This window comes from Eschscholzia californica, unplaced genomic scaffold (assembly GCF_041429995.1).
Source record: "Eschscholzia californica isolate CP2 unplaced genomic scaffold, dmEscCali1.0.p SCAF_1, whole genome shotgun sequence".
NCBI classification, from domain to species: Eukaryota; Viridiplantae; Streptophyta; class Magnoliopsida; order Ranunculales; family Papaveraceae; genus Eschscholzia; species Eschscholzia californica.
Window position 1 is genome coordinate 79,196,169 of NW_028238198.1, and position 21,947 is coordinate 79,218,115.

Consider the following 21,947-nt stretch of genomic DNA (forward strand, 5'->3'; position numbering starts at 1 on the left):
TATACTAAGTTTTTTCTCTATATCTATGAAAGCTCTGCATTTTCTTCTCCTTAGTTAGATAAAGATAAAGGGTTTTTAAGTTTTTTGGTAATTTTGCAGGTTTTGCATAGAGAAGGAAGAGAGCTTCAGCTATAGGAGAGATGAAGTACTCGTTGGTGATGTTAACATGCGCCCTAATGTTTCAGTTTCTACTTGTTGGATAATTAGGAGTGATCTTATCTTCATCTTCTTTGGGGTGTTACTTCTTACCTATATGTATGGAGTTTACAATACGATGAACAACAAGAAGATGAAGAATAAAATAGGTTCATCTAACTTCGTAACTAGTCATCACCTCCGTTGAGTCGTAATGTAAATTTTGATGATGGGTGTTCTTTACATGATTATATATATATATATATATATATATATATGTAATTTAAGTTTTACCTCGAGGTTAATTGTTGTCTATTTCAAGATTTGAATCACTTTTCGCAACGGTTTAAGGAATACTTTGCGTTGATTTACGCTGTTAATCATCACCGTTTTGCGACAGTTTTTGGTTGTGGCACTCAGACGTCTCGAAACCGCTAGTGATGACGTGACTTTAGAGTTGGTTGATTGTAGTGGGGCGGCCTCAAAGTTCCTTTTGTGGATAAGAAAAAAGATTAAAACAGTTGAAGTAATGTTGTATTGCACGAGTTGAACAAAAGACTATAATTTGAAAGAAAGGAGGTGATAACAAGTTAACAACACTACTCAATCTATCACATCCAACGTCCACCACCCTTTGGTGCAATAGTTGGACACCCCCGCTTTAGGCCTCTTTCGTCAATGATTTAAGGCGTTATCGTGTTTATCACATCTTCATGCTGTATCAATGTCTTGTAACGACTAACGTAGATCGTAGTCGAATTCTCAAAAAAACAAAAAATCTATCACATCCAACTAGGGTAATCGGCACTTCAGCCCAACCATCATCAACCACCCCAAAATTAGAAAAAGAAACAGGAAAGTTTCTTAAGAGAGTTATAAGAAATACAAAAACATAAGTTTCTAGCTTTTCTATCTTTTCTTTAAAAAGGAAGATTCTTTTCTAGTTTTACTTATAAATGAAGTTTTTGGATTGCAATTTTTATCTATTTGGCAAACCCTTAACTTGATTCTTTAATTGCTTTTTAGCCCACTATGTACTTAATGTAGATTGTCATTATCTTAACCAAGAAAACCTTTTAAAGTATCACAAACAAGAAGCATTCAACTATAGAATTATAAGAATTTGATCATCACAAAATGTTTAACATTGATATAAAGAACTACCTCCTCTTCTTCAATTGCATCTTATTAGCAATAGGAAGCATAGGCGGTCCATTACTGCTCCGTCTCTACTTCATCCATGGCGGTAACCGTGTTTGGTTGTCGAGTTCGTTAGGGACGGCCGGCTGGCCAATTTTGCTTCTCCCTCTCTCAATCTCTTACTTGCTTCGCCATTCCAAGGACGGCGAAAAACCACCCAAGCTCTTCAACATAACACCTTCTCTCTTTGTAGCTAGTGCTATTCTCGGCATATTCATCGGTTTAGACGATTACTTGTACTCGTACGGAGTTTCTCTTCTTCCTCTCTCAACATCTTCTCTTTTAATCTCTACTCATTTAGCCTTCACCGCTCTTTTCGCTCTACTTCTAGTTAGGCAAAAGTTTACTTTGTATTCGATAAACTCTGTTGTTTTATTAACAATTGGAGCTATAGTTCTTGGGCTTCATTCGGGGGGAGACCAACCCATAAACGAGTCGAACAAGAAGTATAAAATTGGGTTCTTCATGACATTAGGTGCAGCTGCTCTTAACGGATTGTTACTACCGATGATCGAGTTAATGTACAAGCAATCAAAGGAAACCATTACTTACAGTCTAGTGATAGAACTACAGATGGTTATGTCCATCTTTGCTACTCTTTTTTGCACTACAGGAATGCTTCTCAACAATGACTTCAAGGTACTTTTGCTAGCCTCTTGCAATACCAATTATGTTAAAGAAACTGATCATTTTGATGTTTGGGTGATTGTAGGTTATTCCAAGAGAAGGAACAGAATACAAACTCGGCGAAATGAAGTATTATATGGTGCTAATGTCTATTGCCATTGTTTGGCAGTTATTCTTTTTAGGGATGATAGGAGTTATTTTCTGTGCTACTTCCTTGCTGTCAGGTATAATCAGTACAGTTTTACTTCCTATTACTGAGATTCTAGCTGTTATCTTCTTCCATGAGAAATTCAACGCGGAAAAAGGCATCGCTTTGCCCCTCTCGATTTGGGGATTCATCTCTTATTTCTATGGCGAGTTCGAGGAAAACAAGAACAAGAAGAAACAGAGTTCAGAATCAGAGAGCCACCCATTATAAAGTTGGTATATGATCTTCTGTCCAAGAAAATCTTTGCCATTGTTTTCTATGGGGGATAAGTTCAATGGCTTAAAGGGCATTTCTGTTTCTTAGTTGTTAGTTAAACTTGTATAAGTTGACGACCGAAAGCGAGATATCATGCCGGTATATATTTATATAACTGAACTCCAAACATATTCATAACATCAACCATATATTCATAATGTTCACATAAACACTCGTTAACAGCTGTATCTTAAATATCGATGAATAAGAGAGGATCGATGAAAAACTTCCATTTAGGTAGATGATGAAGCTCCGGCTACCAACTTTTCCCTAAAGGTTTTGTTGTGCGCTAACAACTTATCTCTTGGAGGCAAACTTTCTTTGACAAGCTCAAGATCAAGAAAATCGTGGAACCAAGCACTGAGCAAAGGCATGGTTTCATCATCTACAAGTTCAACCCCGACTACTTCTTCGGTAGTTCTAGTAAACAGAGGAAGCCAACCGGAAGCTATATCGACAAACCCAATTGTTTCACCTCCAAAGAACTTCCCTTTTAGTCCTTTTTCAAGAGTTTTCAGATTCTCTCTAGCTTCTTTCACAGCTTTGTCCAGTTCTTCGCCAACTTTGGAGAAAACACTAAAAAGTGAAGCTCCACACTAAAAAAAACAAACAATTGAGTATTTGAAAATCAGACATTTATTACTCCAAAGAGAGAGGACAACGGTTGCTCTTTAGTGGTTTGGTGGGTGGAAAGTCCTAAGTTGGAATTCGATTATAGAAAGTGATTGGGATGTTTAGCTATCACCGGCTAAGTAACACTGGTGTTCTTTTGTGGCTGAAGTGGACTGAGGGAGAGCCTTTAGGTTCATCCGACCAGACCAGGCTATGGTGTCATTGGTTTCCAAAGAAGGTGGTTGTTACCATGTTCAACCCCATAAGGGGAAGTAGTGTTTCACAATAAGCTCTCCCATGACAGTAAAGCTACATCAACTACACCCGCGCACGTTTCATGGCAGGTAATAGCCTACCTGGTTGTGGCTGATCGGCATGACCGACATGACAGGCTGTAAAACACTATGCAGAAGATACATCCGATCACTTCTCCCGACTTCTTTTCTTGCTTATATTTATTAAAAATGAAATAAGTGTAAGAATTTATGGTACCTTATCATCTGCAAACTTGGCCCAGAAACGGGCGGTCGCCCTCTCATAAGGGTCTTCTGGGAGGATGGGATTATTTTTCCAAGTTTCTTCGATGTATTCGATGATGATAAGGGACTCAGCTAAGGGTTTCCCGTTGTGTACAAGAACAGGGACTTTCTTATGAACAGGATTGTACTGCAAGAGCAAGGGACTCTTGTTAGGAAGATCTTCATTTATGTATTCATATTGGATTTCTTTGAATTTGAGAGCCAATTCAACTCTAAGAGCAAAATGACTACTCCAGTACCCAAACAGCTTCACTTCTTCTGTTGCCATTGCTTTTTAGTTTGGGTTCTTCATTTCACCATGGCAAAACCTATTTATAGATTCATTGTCATGGAATTCAAACCTATTGGATAATGGAAGCTTCATGTGGCCGTCTTTCTTGACCTAATGGTATTGGTCTTCATATGGACTGTATCTCTCCTTACCTCATTGCTGATGTTATTAAACCCTAGAAACTTCAACCGATAGCTAATACTAGAACCACATTTAAGTGTTGGAAACTTGGTGGTCCCTAACGTGCCGTCTACTGATGATGAGATTTTAGGGGTTCAAATAGGAATGTAACAGAGAACCCACACACATGAATTCAAAACATTCACTTACCATAAAGAAAAATATAAAGTTAAAATAATAAAACTCAAAAAAAGCTTCAAAATGGAAGGCTATCAGGTACAAAACTAGTCTTAACCATATGTGATTCTGTTACAGTATACTTCGAAAGTCCCCCCACGCCTTTCTCTGAGCTTTGATGCCTTCTGTGCTCTGGGTTGTTAACCGTTCTCGAATTTGGGTGATCAACTTGCAAGTCATTTAAAGCATTACAATAGAGATGATAGTGCAAGCGAAACGTTCCGTGATATTCTGTCATGTATGGGTTCCTGTTCAGACAAATCAATTGTAATATAAGAACCTCTGGCCCAATTGGAAATCTATCTATATTATATAATTAAGGTCATAACATGTAATACCTCCATTGTTGGAACCTCAAATTTTGACTTTGTGATTGTTTCGTAAAGAAATATATATCTGCATTCATGAAGTGGAAATTAACTTGGTTAACAGTATATCTGAACTTCATTAGGGAACAGTTTTAAGTGAGTATGAAGCTTGAACCTTGAACCGATAAAACTAATGGCAGCGGCAAGCCGGCAAGCTTATTTCAAGTTTTCAACAGATCTCTTTTAACAAGTGTACTTTGACAATCAATGGAAACAGGACTCAAAGATAATTATACGAAAAAACACTAAATTTATAGTAGTTCTGAAACAGGTACCTCCAAGCAAGTTCATTAACAAGTTCTTCAGGAGCATCAGGGAGGACCTACACATAATGCTTAATCAAAATGAGAAACATAAACAGCAAACCTTTTTTTTTTATATATATGCTATCTATCGAGCCTTCATATCTGATCCAATAAATGGGAGATGAAAGAATTTTGAAGGGGAAAATTACCTTGTCTTCGTACGGATTGCAATGATCTTTGAACCACAACCTCAAGAACTCCTGGGAAAATTTTCAATACTAATAAAATAAGAAACTTTCCGCCCACCCCAAAACTAAGCAATTGAAGATATGGTGTTCAAGAATAATTGTTGTAAATTCACGATTAAAGCCCTTAATAACTAATGGAGGAATTCGTGGAAAGAATCCTCGATACAAGTTACAGACCTTGTCCACATTTTCAGGCTCAAAGCCATTTTGAAAGCGTTCCTCGTAAGAATTTGCAATCCAATATCTGCTCGAATCAGGAGTATGTACCTAAATTGGAAAAGAGCAAAAATTTAAAAACGAGTTATACTCCTAAACAATATCTGCCCCGGATGCTCATGGAGCAGTTATCTCCTACTTACTTCCTAAGGGAATCCTTAGCGGCTTCGCTATGGTTTTAAGGAAAACTGTAAAATATGGTGTACAAGATAACCAAACTGACTAGCTAGTTATATAATGATTTAGGTAAGCAAGTTACTACCAACCTCATCAATCAGGTAAATTGTACCATCTGATCCCTTCCCGAACTCATATTTCGTATCAACTAGTAGCAGACCATGTTCCAGAGCTACACGCTACAATTCAAAAATAATATATGACAATATATTTATGATTTTTCTAGTCCCCCTTTAAGTTTTTGGGTCAAAATGAAATCTATTATGTGAATGTATAAGGGATATAGCATAAAAGATCGCACAAAGAAACAACAGAGTGAAGTCCAACTATGAAAAAACCAAAATTCGGGTCAATTCGGCCAGCTACCATTCAAAGACCGGGTTTCTTGAAGGAAACTTGGTTCTTCATTATCTTTGTTAGTTGTTACTATTCCGTAACTGTCACTTTTCATCAATATTGGATGTCTATGGTGGTAACAGTTATGATATTTTATGATCATAGACGCTGATGGAATACGACCCTAACCCTTCTATATCTTTCTTTTTTGTGCTTCTTGTTCTGATAAACTCCGGACTTCACAGTTAACACTTAATAACAGCATATGCATTATAGGTCGGCAAGATATGGCTCAGTCACCTGTCCATATGCGAACAAGCTGAGTGCTTTAGTTCCCACTTCATCAAATTCATCAGGAGTCATTAGACCACGTTCAACAATCTGGACATACCAAATGGAAATAATAACTAAATTAGAATACAAGCTTTCAATATTAGCAGAAAATATTCATTCTTTCTTGAAATTTCGTGAACATTTAAAAAAAATTGCTCCTCTTGACGTAGCTCCTGATATCTATTTAGATATGAACTTGTTTATGATCACATAATACATATATAACCAGCATCAAATCATGGAGTACGGTTTGGAGAAAGACGAACCTCATTAGGAGTTACTGGAACATCATGATCCACGGCTTTGGTTGTCGGTGTCAGGATATTAGCACACAACTTTTGGTTCTTTACCATGCCTATTATAAAAATCGACGGAAAATTAGGAGAAGAAAAAACAACTCCATAAGGAAAATAGAATTAGTTAAACGTCAAAATTCACCATCTGGGAGAGCATTGCCACAATAGTTTCTGACACCATTCTTGTAAACTGTCCAAAGTGACGTGTCGGTGCTACCAGTCACGAACCCTCTAACTGAAAAGACATCAAATCATTAACGAAATGAAAATGCAAGAAGATTCAAGTCTAACAGAAGTATATGAGACCAACGAATTCAGATGCAAGCGTCAAACATGGTCCACATATGTGTTCATATACTCGATAAAAATCAAATCTTTCTACAACTAAAATTACTCACCAACGAACTCAACTGGGAAAACTGAACATTTCTTTGCAATTGTAACATTTTTATCCGGAGATGAAACCACTGCATTTGGAGTTATATGACGAGTCTGATCAAACCACCACAAACTTGTTTCATTAAGTACCTGAAAAATTGTATCACCATTCACAAATCTAATCATTTTTTCTCTAATACTCTATCAATCATCTAAGTTGGTATAACTAACAGAAGAGTACCTGGCCTTTGAAGGGAATTGAAGCAAGAACTCTATCAAACGCACTTTGTCGATCGGTAGTAACCATAACAAGATAATCTCCACCATCATAGATATCTCTTACCTGCAAAAACCCACTTGAAAATGAATCAATAACTTAAGAAGAGTATATATATACATATATATGGTTCGAATCGACGGTAAGTACCTTTCCTCGTATCTTGGATTTGAGACTTGGAACAGTTAAATGGAGATTTGTTTCGGATAGACAATTGAATAACGACCCTTTAACAGCAGAGAGGATATCGTCTCTATGATCAGAGTTTGAGAGGAGATTCAATGGGTTTTGGGAAGATAAAATTGGGAGAATCATCTTTGTTTTTGTACTGATTCTTGATGATTTAGAGAGAAGGGTACTGGGGAATGAAGGAAGGAAAGAGGTTTTGTTTAAGGGTTTTGAAGGGTTTAAGCCTGCAATTGACTGAGACATTGATTCTCTTCCAATCCAACTCTTCTTCTTTGCAATTTGTTCAGTTTCTTAGCTCAATTTTAATCTGTCATTGACATAACAGTAGGTTAATATGAAGCAAAAAATATCAAATTTTATTCATTTTAGAAAAATGAATAAAACTACACTAACCGAACTCCTGAGAGAGAAAGTGGAGATTTAAGATAAACCCTAATTGTTCAGTAGCTCGGCTGCTTGCTATTAAAATAAACCTCACCAGAAACCCTGGAAAGAGAAAGTGGAGATTAAAGAAAGATAAACCCTAGAACTCTCCCTTTCTTTCCTGTCCCAAATTTTTGAGAAGGGGCAATTACTGAAACCCCCACCTTTTCATAATGCAGATTACTGAAACCCCCACCTTTCATTTATAATTACAAAAACCCCCACCTTTTTGAAAATTCTGTTAGATTTAACTTTATACTTTTAAATATTACTTTGTTACCCCTCTTACTAAAACCCCCACCTTTTCATAATAAACTTACTAAAAACCCCCACCTTTTCTAATACACTTACTGAAACCCCACCTTTTCTAAACAGACTTGGCCTCTTACTGAAACCCCCACCTTTTCAATATGCACATTACTGAAAAAATCAGCATTTATTGGTGAAAATTCCTTCAAACATATAATTATGACCACCAAAATTCATTCAAACATTTTAACAAACACCTCTCAAGGAAGATTCTATTGTGATGAATCTGTTAATGTAATAAGATTGATGAGTTCATAATAAAATTTATATCTTTTATGATCAAGTAATTATCATAACAAGAAATTGTAGCTAGATTAAGGAAAAGGGGCACGAGATGAATTGGAACTACAAAGCATTTCGGAAACTGGGTTAGAGAGAGAGAGAGAGAGAGAGAGAGACTTCAACAAACAAAACTTACTGAAGCTCCTGAATTTCTATCAAACAAAACCCTAGTAAGTTTTGTTTGATAGAAATTTCAATATGCATATTACTAAAAAATTTCTCAAAATTTCAATATGAACATATCTACTAACCAACCTGGGAGTACCAATCAATGATCCCCTTTACCATTTAATGGCGTTTAAACAGCTCCACAAACTATGGCTGTCTCAACTATGACACATAGAGATTTAGTATATAATTGCACTGACTTCCCTTCTTTACTATTTATGCTATCAAACTTCTTAGAGAATAACAGAAGCCATTGGTATTCTTCTCTTTCTACTTCTTTTCTGCTAATGGAGTCTTCAGATAATCCAATTTCTAATGAAGTTGCTTATGAATTCCAAGATTATTTTAGAATTTACAAAGACGGTCGACTACAAAGGTTAATATCCACCCAAACAATTCCACCATCTCTAGATCCAAACACAAGTGTTTCCTCCAAAGACATCTTAATCTTAAACAAGGGTTTTCTATCAAACAAAATCCTAGTAAGTTTTTCTCAAAATTAATGGAATCATGCAAAACCCTAGAGAGATAAAGAGAGAATACCTTCTGTTTCAGTAATGGAGGTGCTCGGTACCGGGAGAGAGAGAAAGAGAGAACCTTCAATGGATTACAAGAGAAAGATAGAGAGAGAAAACCTTCGGCAGGGTGGGAGAAGATAGATAATGTTATTTGCCCCCACGTATTTTCTCGAAGGCGCCCAGTTTTTTGCTTTCAAAGATGGTGCGCTTGGTTAAGAAATGGGCTTTTCGGTCATTCCACCTCACTAACAGCCCTACCCCCTTAAATATGACGGAAAAATTCAAAAAGGTGGGGGTTTTTGTAATTATAAATGAAAGATGGGGTTTCAGTAATCTGCATTATGAAAAGGTGGGGGTTTCAGTAATTCTCCCTTTTGAGAAAAAAAGAAACAAGTGTTACAGCAGGCGAAATACCCAAGTTGCCCTTACGTTTCAAAAATATTACGCCTGGTCTATCACTATTTATACAGGTTTCTCCAATTTTACTAATGTTCTGAGTATCATAATTCATAGCTGCTAATTTTAATTTGTGGTATTCATTTCGGGAGACTTTGGCAGAGCAATTGGAGAAGGTAAGTTTGGGTTGGTTCGAGTTTGTTCGAGTAAGGCAATTGGAGCAAGTTCGCCTGGTGTCGTTCATTGAGATGTTAAGCCTGATAACATCCTTCTCACGAAATCAGAAAAGATAAAACTCGTAGATTTTGGATTAGCCTGGAGGATCTCAAACAGTCAGAAGTTGTGTGGTTTGGTAGGAAGTCTAGTCTATGTCGCTCCAGAAATTTTGTTGGGGAATTATTCAGAAAAGGCGGATATTTGGAGCGTGGGTGTAATATTTCACACACTTTTGGTTGGTGAACGCCCTTTTCGGAGCAAGTCTCGAGAAACTCTATTTGAAGCTATCCTGGCAATGAAGCTCGATTTTCAAACTGGAAAATGGGAGTCAATATCTCCATCTGTCTGTGATTTAATATCTAGAATGCTATTATAAGAAAAGAGAATTGTATTGATTTGAATTAATATTCCTAGCTATTACATAAGATCTTTATAAAGAGTTCTACAAGAAAGAAGTTTTAACAATTGCATAGTGTAGGACGGTATAACTATTCCAACATTCCCCCTCAAACGAATGACTTTTAGTAGTGTAAAATTCATGAATTTGCTGGAAAAACGAATTGTAGATTTTGACTTGTTATTGATATGGAGACATCATTGTGAGGTTGTTATGTTGTTGTTTTGTTGTTGGAAAAACTGATTGTACAAAGTTCTTTTTAATACTTCAACAAAAAAAAAAAAAAAAAGTTCTTTTTAATACAATTGTCTAATCATTAAGTGGCCAATTTATTCTTAATTTGTTGCCGAATTTTGAGACATTGTTTTGTCATTGTGGAGAGTATTTTTTATAACAACTTCGCATATTAGTAGGGATATATATACTGTTATCTCCGGAGCTTAGATTTGGATGTTTGTTTTGTTTAATATGTTATCTTTTGCTTGTTCTCTTCTCTATTAGAAATCTTCCTTAAGTTGAAAAACTATCCCTTCAAAACACTTGCATGGATCAAGATGAGTTGATGGAGCATTTTAACTTGTTGACCTCAAGGACATACCGAGGAGGCAAGGAATATACTGAAGACGAGCTAGATACGAAAAAGAAAAAACCCTGACTCCTCTAGGTGAAGCTCTTTTAATATAGCCATACATGTATCATCTACAAAGTTGGGCGAAATTTGATCCTCCCTAGGTGCAAGTGTGCTACCAAAATTATAATGAGCTTTTCAAATCTTAATAAATTTACATTTATTTATAAATTAAATAATATATGAAACAATAGGAGGACGATGGGATACTTAGACGGACATTATCTAGTGAGAGAAAATCAAACACTTTCTCTCATTAGATCTGAGCCAACCTAGTACCCAACGAGAATATTGCACTGGGGCATAAACCTCGATCACAAGTTTGATTTGGAGAAGAGGTGGATCCTAAGTGGTAGGAGTTTAAATTTGACCGCTATCCAGTTTATGATGTCTATCCTGTTTATCACGTGTATGATGATTATCATCAAATTTCTAAAAAAGATGATTAGCATTAAATTTCTAAAAAAGAAAAAGACCCATTTAGCATAGAAAACTATATAGTACAGGATCGGACGGTTCAACGAGGTCAACGAGGTCAACGAGGAAAAGATGTCAGTTCAATTAACAGTGTTCAAATCCAGTCAGGATTACTCGCGCGTAAAACGCACGCGATTAAATCACACGCTACCTATTTTCTCTCTCTAAAACACTACTACTACTACATTTATATATATATAATCTTTCTCTTCAAACTATCTTTTCCTTCGCAAACAAGTTCACTAATTTCTCAAAACCCCCAAAATTATCTGCTTCAAATTTTCTGGTAATTTCTTCACCCTCTTTCTTAAATTTCTAGAACATCCCCTTTTTCGCATCATCATACTCGATTCTGCTCGGTTTTTCAAGATCATCAATGGCCATTTTCTCTAATTTTACTCTCTTGATTTGAACTCGAAGTGTGAAGAAGAGTAAAAGTGGTTGTTTGTTAAAACCCTAAAGGTAACTTTTCAGATTCATTCTTGATTCTTCTGTTATTACTTGGTTTGAAGCATAATTTTTTATTCTAGGTTTTTGGGTTTTTACTTATGGGTTTTTTAGGGTTTATACTTATGGTATTAATATTCGCATTATAATTTGTTACTTTCAGGTTGAATCAGGGATTATTATTTTAAAGACATCAATTGTTGAATCTTCTCTTTAGTTACTACATAAGTAAGGGATTTGATTGGATTAGTTGAAGGGTTTTATTCATATTGGTGGAGATTGTTGATTGGTTTTTTAGTTCTGGGTTTAGTTCTTGATGGAATGTTATTTTGAACAACAGTAAATGGAGTTGTTAAAGAAGAAGAGAAGAGGAATTGATCATCATGAAGTGACTGATATGCCTGAGTTTCTACCTTTGACTCATAAGCCCCAGTCTCTAAGTAAGAAGGAACATGCTGAAGAAGAAACAATGGATTCTCATGTACATGGTCATAAGAGGAAGATTGGCTGCATTGACAATGCCACCAGGGTAAGCGAGAAGAAGATTGAACAGGATTACGTTTTTGGAAGAGAGATAGGGGGAGGTAAATTTGGGTCAGTTCGTGTTTGCTCGAGTAGGGCAACTGGAGTAGATTTTGCATGCAAAACGTTACGAAAAGGGGAAGAGACCTTTCATCGGGAAGTAGAGATAATGCAACACCTTTCTGGGCATCCTGGGGTAGTTGAATTCAAGGCTGTTTATGAAGATCTAGACTCTTTTCATCTTGTGATGGAGTTGTGTTCCGGGGGGCGTTTGCTTGATCAGATGGCTAAAGAGGGAAAACATTCTGAACACCGAGCTGCTAATGTACTAAAAGAGCTTATGTCGGTCGTGAAGTATTGCCACGAAATTGGTGTGGTTCATCGAGACATTAAGCCTGAAAACATCCTTCTTACGACATCAGGAAAGATAAAGCTCGCAGACTTTGGATTAGCCATGAGGATCTCAAATGGTAATGAAACTCTTTCTACGACGCTGACTTCTAATATCTTTTGCCTTGCAGTATAACTACCATAAAGTCTGTTTGTTTATTATGTGCTCCTAATGACCAAGCTTAACAATTTTTTACTCTTAACAACATACACTTTGAAGAATTAACAACATATGCTACTAATAGAAAAGGAAAGATTGACAATACGAGGAACCATGATATGACCCGCTTTAATAAAATCTTGACATTATGGTGTCGTTTGACAACCAAAAGTAGAAGTACTTTTACTTGTAGTAGAAGTTCTTTTGCTTTAAAAAAGTTTCGAAAGTATATTTGGTAAAAATGTTACTTCTAAGTAAAAAAGTCAAAAAGTTAGTTTGGTAACCCAATTTACTTTTGATAATTTTATTTTTCTTTCTCGTATAGATACTTGATTTTTATTGAATTTATTTATGATTTTGACGATTACTCTTGTATAGGAAGTAGTGGTAGTGGTGGTGCCATGAAGGTATGGTTATGGGGTGTGGTGGTGGTGGTGGTGGTGTTAGAGAGGTATGATGGTGGCAGCAGCGGTGGTGGAGGTATGATGGTGGCGATGGTGGTGGTGGTGATGGTGGAAATGCGGTGGTGGTTGGGATACGATGGTGGTGGTGGATTAGGTATGTTAGTGACAGTGACGGAGTTATGGTGGTGGTGGTATGCTGATGGTAGTAAAGGTGGTGAATAAGATACGTAGGTGGTAATGATGGATGTATGGTGGTGGTGGTGGTGAAGGTACTGTGGTGGTGGTGGCAGTGGCGATGAAGGTACCGTGGTGGTGAAGGTACGGTGGTGGTGGTGAAAGTACGGGGATGGTGGTGGTGGAGCTACGAGGGAGTTGTTGTCGAGGTGTGGTGGTGGTACGAAGGTGGTGGTAGTTGAGGTAGGGTGGTGGGGGAGGTGCAATGCTTGTTGTGGTGGTGGTGAGGGTAGAATGGTATGGTAGAAGTTTAGTTGTGGTAGTGGAGCGGAGATAGACAAAAAAAATCGTCAAGTAACATTCATACATGTCTCAAAAAAAAAGTTACTTTACTTTGAAGTCAAAAGCTAAAAATTTTAACTTCAAAAGAAAGTCAAATTTTAACTTAAATGAAGTCGGTAATTTTTGCGTACCAAACTAACTTTTTGACTTTTCTTCTTAAATAAGCAAAAAAGTAACTTATTTTAGTGTTGTCAAACGACACCTATAAGTCATGTACATTTTATACTGGATAAAACTATCACTTGGACATGGACAATTGACAGTAGTGCTGTTTTATCCTTGATTTACTTTTGGGTCAAGACCAAGGAATGGTGATGATCAGATTCAGACTTCCATGTAGGGTGTTATCTTTGAGCGAGGCTGCTAATTTTGCAACAATATAATATTTATTGATTCGAATGAATATGCTTGTGGGATTCGTTACGGAACTACGTGTCTTATAAATTATTATTTAATCAATATATAACTCTTTCTCTTGTTCAACAAAAATAATTGATTGTAGTGGTATCAAGAAAAACTTGTGAAATTAAAACATGGCAACTTGTGCTTGTTTGTTTAGTAAATTAGAATGACAGTATCATCCTTGTGAACAATAATTAGTATTTCCTTTACCAGTTTCTGGAGTAACTTCGCTTTTAGTTGGATGAACCTTCTCGTACTGTTCATTGGATTCTCTTTGACCATTAACATTGTCGTCGACTATGTAGACCTAAAAGTAACCAGAGTTGAACATGCTGATTTGTAACGTCACTTTGCCCCTAAGGTCATGCTCCTGAAGTGGTTCAAGTAGAAAAGAAGTGTTCTTTTTTTCTTATAGTTTCTAATATTTTCTGTTCAAACTCAGATCTGAAATATGAATTCATGTTTTGAAAAGAATTTCGTGCTCATGAGTTCTTGCAGAAAATTGACTCGCTATATGTTTTAATGACACAGGCCAGGAGCTGTGTGGCGTGGTAGGAAGCCCAGCATATGTTGCTCCAGAAGTATTGGTGGGAAATTATACAGAAAAGGCAGATATTTGGAGTGTGGGTGTAATCCTCCACACCCTTTTGGTGGGTGAACGTCCTTTCAAGGGCAAGTCACAAGAAACACTATTCGAAGCCATCAAGACAATGGAGCTCGATTTTCAGAATGGAAAATGGGAATCAATATCACCATCTGCCCGTGATTTAATATCGAGAATGCTATCAAGGGATGTCTCAGCCAGGCTGACCGCTGACCAAGTGCTTAGTAAGCTTCAGAATCAACTACCCATCTCTTAATTTATTACAAATTGCAGCCCATCAGTACATTTTGACTTAACAGTTGATTCTGACTTTTTTTTTAAATGTTTTAGGACATCCATGGATATTGTTCCACACAGAGCTAACATCGTGGAACCCATCACTCATACTTTCATCAGACGAAAGACCAGTTCAGAAGAAGTCAGAGAAACAAGAAGAAGGTGATCTAGTTGATGCACTTGCAATGGCAATTTCACGCATAAAAATATCAGAGTCAGAAGGAAGCAGACACTTCAGGACCCCAATTATCCAAAGAAGCAGGATGTCCCCTCTAACCAACATGAATGCCAACATCAATCTCTGTACAGCAGTTTGATTTTACAGTAGGTAACAACTGAGTCAACCTCTCATTTCTACTACTATTTTTGGTGGTGAATGACTCGATTAGTATGACACCAAGAAGACTATTCTTAACTGAAAATGAAGTGGTTGCTCGGCTTTGAATTGAAACCGACTTAAATCGGAGCTAATTTTTTTTATTTTATTTTATTGGAAACTAAACTGGAGCGAAATTTAATTGTACAGAACTCATGTATATACAACATTTCACTGAGTAAACGATTCATTTCTTCTGATTTCAGTATTGTTCTTTGAACACAGATGAAGGCAAAAAAATTTGTATTTTGAGGAAGGCTAATTTTCCAAATCTCTAGACAAGGCCCAAGGGTTTGTAAACCTCTAAAAGGGTTTGATAGATTTTGCTTCCCAAAGTGACAAATAAATGATGTATTAAATGCTTTACTTATAGTAGACTAAAGACCCATAGGAAAATATTATTGTTTTGGGACTCCTACTAGTCTTTGCTTAGATTCATGGTTCTCCAAGTCCACTACTCTCTCTCTCTCTCTCTCTCTCTCTCTCTCTCTCTCTCATAATAGTTCATCAATGCACCATATACCAAGAACTTGAATTTACCAACCCCTTGAACTTAGAACAAGTTTCAACTAGTAAATATTGATATTTTGTGGTTATCTTTTCAAAATGTAATAACTAAATTTCACAAGTTGAAGGTTTTTAGGCTTTTAGCATAAACCCATCTTCCTCTGTTTTCTATTCCTCAAAACAAAAGTTCAAATCATGAGAAGCAACAAAAATCTAGATGTAGAGATGGAAATTAACAGCAACAAGGGGGGAAATTTCAATATTTATGGTCACTCGTTAAAGCTTTTAGTCTTTCTCTCTTTAACACTAGTCCTAGTCCTTCTTTTTGACATTCAAGCTCTCCAAACACATCTCAACTCTCCTTCTTCTTCTTCCTTCAAGTCATGGTCCTTGCATCAATGGCAAAAAGTGTTTAGTCCCGACAATGGTAACTTCAATTACACGAACGAGGTTGAGAAAATTTCGATAAAACTCCGTGACTCTGTTACTTTCCTCCCTCTTAAGGACATAAGGTTTACCAAGAAACCCATGGATGGAAACACATGGTTTATGAGCTCAGTGGAAGATATAATAGAGGAAGGTGAAGTAGAGTATATCGAATTTCCATCAGAGGCATCCAAAGGAAGGTTACTCTGCTTGGCCGGACGTGATCCTCAAGACGGAACAAGAAACATGTATGCATTGGCATGGCCAGAGGGTCTTCCAGTCAATGCTACTGTCATGGAAGGACTAACTTTCGTATCGGACAATTACTACAATTATGGGAATCCATATCATGGGATGACAGCTATGGTTCCATTTGTGAGGTGGTATAAGAGAAAGGGTTGTGAGAAACCAAAAAGATGGGTACTTTATCACTGGGGTGAGCTTAGAACAGAGATGGGCTCATGGCTTAAGAATCTCATGGAAGCAACTTTTGGGGAGGTTAAAGTTGAAGGATTTGAAAGAGAAAGTGTACCATTTTGTTTTGAGAAGGCAATTGTTATGAGGCATAACTTGCAGAAAATGGAAAAGAATAGGAAGCTCGAAGTTTACGATATGTTAAGATGCAAGGCTAGAGATTTCTGTAATGTGAGTCCGCTGGATAAGTCGGTAGAGGTTAACGGAAAATTGGCACCAGCTATTCGGCTGACATTGTTGATGAGGAATGGAGCAAGGTCTTTCAAGAACGAGTCAGCCGTGACTCAGATATTTCAGAGCGAATGTGCAAGAGTAGAAGGATGTAAGCTAACAGTAGCTCATTCGGGCAATCTCAGCTTTTGTGAACAGGTACATTACTTGCTCCAATCGACAATCGATATAGTTCATTTCTCTTTTTCTTCTAATACAAGCTTGTGATTTCTTAATTTCATACGTGTTTAGGTAAGATTGATGAGTTCTACCGATATTTTGGCGTCACCACACGGAGCACAATTGACAAACATGGTATTCATGGATAGGAACAGTAGAGTGATGGAGTTTTACCCAAAAGGATGGTTAGAGTATGCAGGTGCAGGTCAACATGTTTACCATTGGCTAGCGGATGACTCGGGAATGAAGCACGAAGGTGCTTGGTGGGAGAAACTAGATGAGATCAAATGCCCTCAACAAGATAGTAGTTGCTTCTTCTACTACAAGGATAGGCTAGTTAACTATAATGAGACTTTCTTCTCCGAATGGTCTAGGAAAGTACTAAATGATGTGAGGTTAAGCAAGCTAGATCAAATCTCAAAGAGCCTAACCACTGATTCAGAGCTAAATTCAAATATATGCTCATGTCAATAATTTGCAACGAACTCATGAACTTTGTAAGACTATATTTATATGAATCTACATTTATATGTAGTTCTTTTAATCTCGTAATCATCGACATTGCTTCATTAGCAACAAATATAGTCAATTTTCTTTCTTACCCAAACTCCAAATCTTAATAACCCCTTCTAAATGCATCCAAGTTCTAGGGCTTTAAACCCCAAAATAATCATAATTATCAGCAACATTACATGAGTAATCTCTATTAGACAACCTAAATCCGATAACACACTTCTTAGATCCATGTTTAAACATAAATTTTTTAAATAAGCACAATTATTTACTATCAAAAGTCCAAGACTTTGTTTTAAACTCAAACTTTCAATCTCTTACAAACTTCGCTATGCTACTCATACTTGTATTATTGAAACTATTATTATATTGTAGTGCTATATATAGATAGCTAATTAAGCAATCTTTGGTAAAGTATTGGCAATGTCAACGACGAAACGATATTTAACATCAGCGGTGGCAAGACGTTCCATTGCTGTGTTAAAATAGTCCATTGAAATAACCTCAACATCGGCAAATATATAATATGTATATACAAGCATATAGTAGTATAACATACCCCAAAGCATCAATTGTGAAGATTGAAGAAGATAGAGAAATTCAGAGAGTAGAACTTAAGAGCTTAAGAGCTCAGAATCAATCTTCTCAATTACACCTTGATCATCTTCTCACTTCAGCTCACATCAATCAATGGTACAAGAGAATGATGTGCAGAGACAGTATCGATGATACCGTCCATTGTACCAAGGGCAGCCTACAAATAAAAGCAGAAAAATAGAATAGTAAAAAAGATAGATATCATCCAAGTAATGACATAAACAAGATATACATATACATCATAAGTACCCACTTCACAAAAATATGATTAGCTCAGATGGTAGGACAAATGTGTTTTTTCCATATGGTCATGGAATCAATTCCTACCCTTAATTTCATCTACATTGTTGGCATACTTATTTTCCTTCATGGGTGCTTTTGGTGTACAATTTCCTTAATTAAGTTCTTCTCTTATTCTTTAAAGGGAAATTTTATAGGCAATGCCCTTTATTGTTAAAGGCAATGTATTTTGCAAAATTGACTTAGTCAATTCATAATGACCAATTTTGGTTAAAGGCAATGCTATTTTTAGGGCTGATTTTTTTTTTCTCTCTCTTCTTCGTTCTTCTTTCTTCATCCTCCTTCATCTTTTTCATTCCTCATTCATCTTCTTCTCCTCATCTTCCTTCTTCTTGTTCCCTCTCATCTCTATTTATTAGAAAACTAAACTCCAAGGAAGGAACAACGTGGAGAGAGAAAGTGCATTTGAAGTACACATCATATTCGTATTTGCTGTAAATACAAACTAGATTAAATGAAAGAAAAGTTTAACAAAAGCATATTAGAAAACTAATAAGTACAAACAAAGCATATTTGGATATGGAAAGAGAACTTTCTGAACTTTTAATTGTTGAACTTTTTTATTAGCTTATCAACGTGAACAACAATATCATTGATATGTGGGTGAAGTGTGGCTTGAGATTGGAGTATCCAATTTAACAATACCTTGTCGTCAGGCGATTAGAGAAAGATGTGAACAAAATAAAAAATGAAGAAAGAATAAAAAAACAGTCAAGATCGGTGGTCAGACGATGAGGTTGTTAGGTCAAACATTTGTTGAGGCATTGCCTTTTAAACACACATTGTCTTTAACCAAACTCGATATTGCCTTTAGCAAGATTGCCTTTAACAGCTTTGGGCATTGCCTATAAAATCTCCCTTCTTTAAATTAGAGTATCTTTTCTTTTGAGCACACAAAATGATTTTGTTAGCTAATCGTTTTTACATGAGTTGAATACAAGCTAAATAGGGGTTGTTGTACTAAATAAAATAAAAATTTTGACAGTTTGATATTTGTTTATTTCAATTTTTTCGGTAGCATCAAAATTATATCAATATATTGTTAGTCTCGGTATACTGATCATATAAAGCTGACTACTCTTACTGTTTTAAATTTCACAACAATGATAAGCCAGAATAAATTATAATCTAACATATTAAATTAACAAAAGATCGAAGTTAAAGAGGGACATAGGCAAGTTGGTCACTATTTCCTTAAGACAGTAGTCGCATTGTATTTCGAACCAACAGTAATGCGATTTACCTCCCATGATACAACTGTCTTACTTTTTTTATCTAAAGGTTCTTTTTTTATTAGAAATAGGGCGAATTCTTGTAAGCACTACGAGTTTGTCTTGATTCTTTCTCTTGATAGAAGTGTCTTTTCCAGTCTTAGTTATAAGTCTTTTGTAGACTAAGAACATGCACCACATGGATGTTGCAACAGTCAGAATAACCGTTGAGTCTAACAGACTTTGGCCAGTCAACGAGACTATTTAGGTTCGTTAGATGGTGATCTGCGTGATCACTACGGGAAGGTTCTTTGCAGATAGACTAGAAGAGATCTCGTCCGTCGGATTGCATTTAATGTACCAAAAAAATAAAGGCTCCCACGCTCCTAAGGAAGCGACCATGCACACGTGCAAAGTGTATGTGGAACCTTTAAAGTGCCCTAAACGCCCACGCGCATGCCCACGCGCATGCGCAAACCGCTATAGCAAGTCTCACTTAATACCCAAGTATAAGTGCATAATTGCTTATAAGTCACCATCATTTTGTTTTACTATAATTAGCTACCAACTCTCATGTTATAACTTTTTTTTATGTGAAGAGGGTAAAATAGATTTCATTAATTGCAAAGGTTGCAACTACAAAGAGAAAACAAGAAAAAAAGAACAAGATTACATGCTAATTAGAGCATCCCAGCTAAAAACTAATTCTGAAAAGGTGGTGGAGGACTTCCATTCTTGGTTTGTAGACCAGTAAAAAAGGAGAGCTTTGATCGAAATTATAAGATTTTCTACCGATTTACATTTTTCTTCGAAGATCCTTGTGTTTCTCTCTTCCCATAAGCTCCAAATTATAGCATAAGGAACTCCATATCTCAAGAATTTTTTCCTATCAAGCGACTTTGGGAGAGTATTTGAGTCGACTAAGTCCTTGAAACGATTTGACGAATTTGAGAGCTTGATAAAAGATGGGGTAAGCGAGTTCCAAATCTGATTTGAGAAGGAACACGAAAAGAACAAATGATCAAGAGTCTCTTCTTCATGGTTACAAAGAGCACACCTATTTGGGAAGATGAAACCTCTTCGCTTAAGAGTATCAAGAGTAGGAAGAGCTTGGAGATACAAAGCCCATAGAACAAAAGAGATCTTCGGAGGAATGATGTTATTCCATATATTCTTACTCGGAAAGTCTCTCTGGATGTTGGCTTTGTTCTTGGTTGAGAAGAAATTTAAATAATGGTGATAAAAAGAGGAGACGGAAAACTCACCATTTTTGCTTGGAGTCCACGATCTGGTGGGAGAAGTTTGAGTATCCATAAGAGAGGTACTAGAGAGTTTAAGCAGCAGGTCTGTTGCCTTCATTGCTTCTGCTGCGGAACAGGTTCTTGAAAGATTTAAATCCCAATTATGAGAAGAGAAGTTACCGTTTATCACTTCTTCGACAGAGGCATCTTTAGTCTTAGAGAATTTCCAAATACTTTTGAAATCATCTTTTAGCGGAGTTGATCCTGCCCAAGCATCCTCCCAAAATGAAGTTTTTGATCCTCTGTTAATAGTAAAACATGTACCTGCTTTAACTGACTTAGAGAAGGCTTGAATTTGTTTCCATGGACCACCCACTTTATGCACAATCATCTCTTTTGGAAACCACCACTTTTTGTTGCCCTTATAATCCTCCCTAATCATATTTGTCCAAAGAGCGTCCGGCTCATTCCCGTACCTCCAAGTCCATTTGGCCAAAAGAGATAAGTTAGCTTCTTTTAATCTTCTTATTCCGAGGCCTTCATGGCAAAGAGGCTTTGTAATCTTGTGCCAAGAAACCCAATGAAGCTTCCTTTTAGAATTAGAATCACCCCATAAAAAATCTCTGAAGATTTTTTCGATCTTTTTCGCTACCTTGCCGGGAATTAAGAAGATAGAAAGTAAGTAAAGCGGCATAGCTGAAAGAATAGAGTTTATGAGGACGATTCTACCGCTTTTGGAAAGAAATCTCCGCTTCCAAGGAGCAAGCTTCTTCGCAATTCGTTCAATAATAGGATTCCAGAATGGTAAAGTCTTCGGGGACTGACCCAAAGGCATGCCAAGGTAAGAAAGGGGCAAAGAACCAATCGAGAAGCCTAACTTATCCGCTGCCTGGAGAGTGATATGCTCTTCGATACCAATGCCAATCAGCTGACATTTGTGTTTATTGACTTTTAAACCAGTGTATTCTTCGAAAGAATTAAGAACACTGATAAGATGATCGAGTTGCTCCATGTTTGCCTCCATAAAAATAATGGTGTCATCTGCGAATTGTAGATGAGTATATTCTTTCCCTGTATTTGAAACTTTAAATCCTTGAATCTTCTTATCTA

The 21,947-nt window shown here is 36.6% G+C and overlaps 5 protein-coding genes across 8 annotated transcripts; 3 read left to right on the plus strand and 2 right to left on the minus strand.

The window, feature by feature from the left end:
- Nucleotides 1-1,272: 1,272 nt before the first annotated feature.
- LOC147569592 (purine permease 1-like) lies at nt 1,273-2,563 on the plus strand. The gene is made up of 2 exons (XM_086663076.1): nt 1,273-1,974; nt 2,048-2,563. Exons 1-2 carry the CDS (start codon nt 1,273-1,275, stop codon nt 2,378-2,380), a joined length of 1,035 nt encoding a protein of 344 aa, XP_086519202.1. The 3' UTR covers nt 2,381-2,563.
- On the minus strand, nt 2,496-4,071 carry LOC147569593 (glutathione transferase GST 23-like). The gene is made up of 2 exons (XM_086656072.1): nt 3,530-4,071; nt 2,496-3,021 (listed from the first exon to the last, which is right to left on the minus strand). The coding sequence occupies exons 1-2, from the start codon at nt 3,842-3,844 to the stop codon at nt 2,659-2,661; spliced, it is 678 nt and encodes a 225-aa protein (XP_086512198.1). The 5' UTR covers nt 3,845-4,071; the 3' UTR covers nt 2,496-2,658.
- Nucleotides 4,072-4,155: 84 nt separating this feature from the next.
- Nucleotides 4,156-9,135, minus strand: LOC147569594 (phosphoribosylaminoimidazole-succinocarboxamide synthase, chloroplastic-like). Of its 2 annotated transcripts, XM_086656070.1 has the most exons (14): nt 8,993-9,135; nt 7,661-7,753; nt 7,229-7,574; nt 7,043-7,144; nt 6,822-6,951; nt 6,566-6,658; nt 6,394-6,482; nt 6,095-6,175; nt 5,548-5,637; nt 5,243-5,332; nt 5,027-5,077; nt 4,848-4,894; nt 4,543-4,600; nt 4,156-4,452 (listed from the first exon to the last, which is right to left on the minus strand). In XM_086656070.1, the coding sequence occupies exons 3-14, from the start codon at nt 7,508-7,510 to the stop codon at nt 4,393-4,395; spliced, it is 1,173 nt and encodes a 390-aa protein (XP_086512196.1). In that variant the 5' UTR covers nt 7,511-7,574; nt 7,661-7,753; nt 8,993-9,135; the 3' UTR covers nt 4,156-4,392. The 2 variants fall into 2 exon arrangements, with proteins under 2 accessions (XP_086512196.1, XP_086512197.1); XM_086656071.1 differs by lacking the exon at nt 7,661-7,753 and having other exon boundaries at nt 8,993-9,130.
- A 2,000-nt stretch (nt 9,136-11,135) lies between these two features.
- LOC147569595 (serine/threonine-protein kinase PEPKR2-like) lies at nt 11,136-15,383 on the plus strand. Of its 3 annotated transcripts, none has more exons than XM_086656067.1 (4): nt 11,136-11,543; nt 11,692-12,520; nt 14,454-14,750; nt 14,857-15,383. In XM_086656067.1, exons 2-4 carry the CDS (start codon nt 11,872-11,874, stop codon nt 15,117-15,119), a joined length of 1,209 nt encoding a protein of 402 aa, XP_086512193.1. In that variant the 5' UTR covers nt 11,136-11,543; nt 11,692-11,871; the 3' UTR covers nt 15,120-15,383. The 3 variants fall into 3 exon arrangements, with proteins under 3 accessions (XP_086512193.1, XP_086512194.1, XP_086512195.1); XM_086656068.1 differs by having other exon boundaries at nt 11,297-11,367; XM_086656069.1 differs by having other exon boundaries at nt 11,351-11,367; nt 11,869-12,520.
- Nucleotides 15,384-15,403: 20 nt separating this feature from the next.
- On the plus strand, nt 15,404-17,519 carry LOC147569596 (uncharacterized). The gene is made up of 2 exons (XM_086656066.1): nt 15,404-16,954; nt 17,048-17,519. The coding sequence occupies exons 1-2, from the start codon at nt 15,881-15,883 to the stop codon at nt 17,447-17,449; spliced, it is 1,476 nt and encodes a 491-aa protein (XP_086512192.1). The 5' UTR covers nt 15,404-15,880; the 3' UTR covers nt 17,450-17,519.
- The last annotated feature ends 4,428 nt before the right edge of the window (nt 17,520-21,947 follow it).

Bases quoted from the DNA above. Each gene is read 5' to 3' on its own strand.
- LOC147569592 (XM_086663076.1), top strand. From the start codon at position 1,273: ATGTTTAACATTGATATAAAGAACTACCTCCTCTTCTTCAATTGCATC. The intron at 1,975-2,047 runs GTACTTTTGCTA...GGGTGATTGTAG, and splicing joins TTCTCAACAATGACTTCAAG to GTTATTCCAAGAGAAGGAAC.
- LOC147569596 (XM_086656066.1), top strand. From the start codon at position 15,881: ATGAGAAGCAACAAAAATCTAGATGTAGAGATGGAAATTAACAGCAAC. The intron at 16,955-17,047 runs GTACATTACTTG...ATACGTGTTTAG, and splicing joins ATCTCAGCTTTTGTGAACAG to GTAAGATTGATGAGTTCTAC.
- LOC147569595 (XM_086656067.1), top strand. From the start codon at position 11,872: ATGGAGTTGTTAAAGAAGAAGAGAAGAGGAATTGATCATCATGAAGTG. The intron at 12,521-14,453 runs GTAATGAAACTC...TTAATGACACAG, and splicing joins AGCCATGAGGATCTCAAATG to GCCAGGAGCTGTGTGGCGTG. The intron at 14,751-14,856 runs GTAAGCTTCAGA...TAAATGTTTTAG, and splicing joins GACCGCTGACCAAGTGCTTA to GACATCCATGGATATTGTTC.
- LOC147569593 (XM_086656072.1), bottom strand. From the start codon at position 3,844: ATGGCAACAGAAGAAGTGAAGCTGTTTGGGTACTGGAGTAGTCATTTT. The intron at 3,022-3,529 runs GTACCATAAATT...TGTTTTTTTTAG, and splicing joins CCAAGTTTGCAGATGATAAG to TGTGGAGCTTCACTTTTTAG.
- LOC147569594 (XM_086656070.1), bottom strand. From the start codon at position 7,510: ATGTCTCAGTCAATTGCAGGCTTAAACCCTTCAAAACCCTTAAACAAA. The intron at 4,601-4,847 runs GTACCTGTTTCA...TCATGAATGCAG, and splicing joins GTTAATGAACTTGCTTGGAG to ATATATATTTCTTTACGAAA. The intron at 4,453-4,542 runs GTATTACATGTT...TTGTCTGAACAG, and splicing joins TTGAGGTTCCAACAATGGAG to GAACCCATACATGACAGAAT.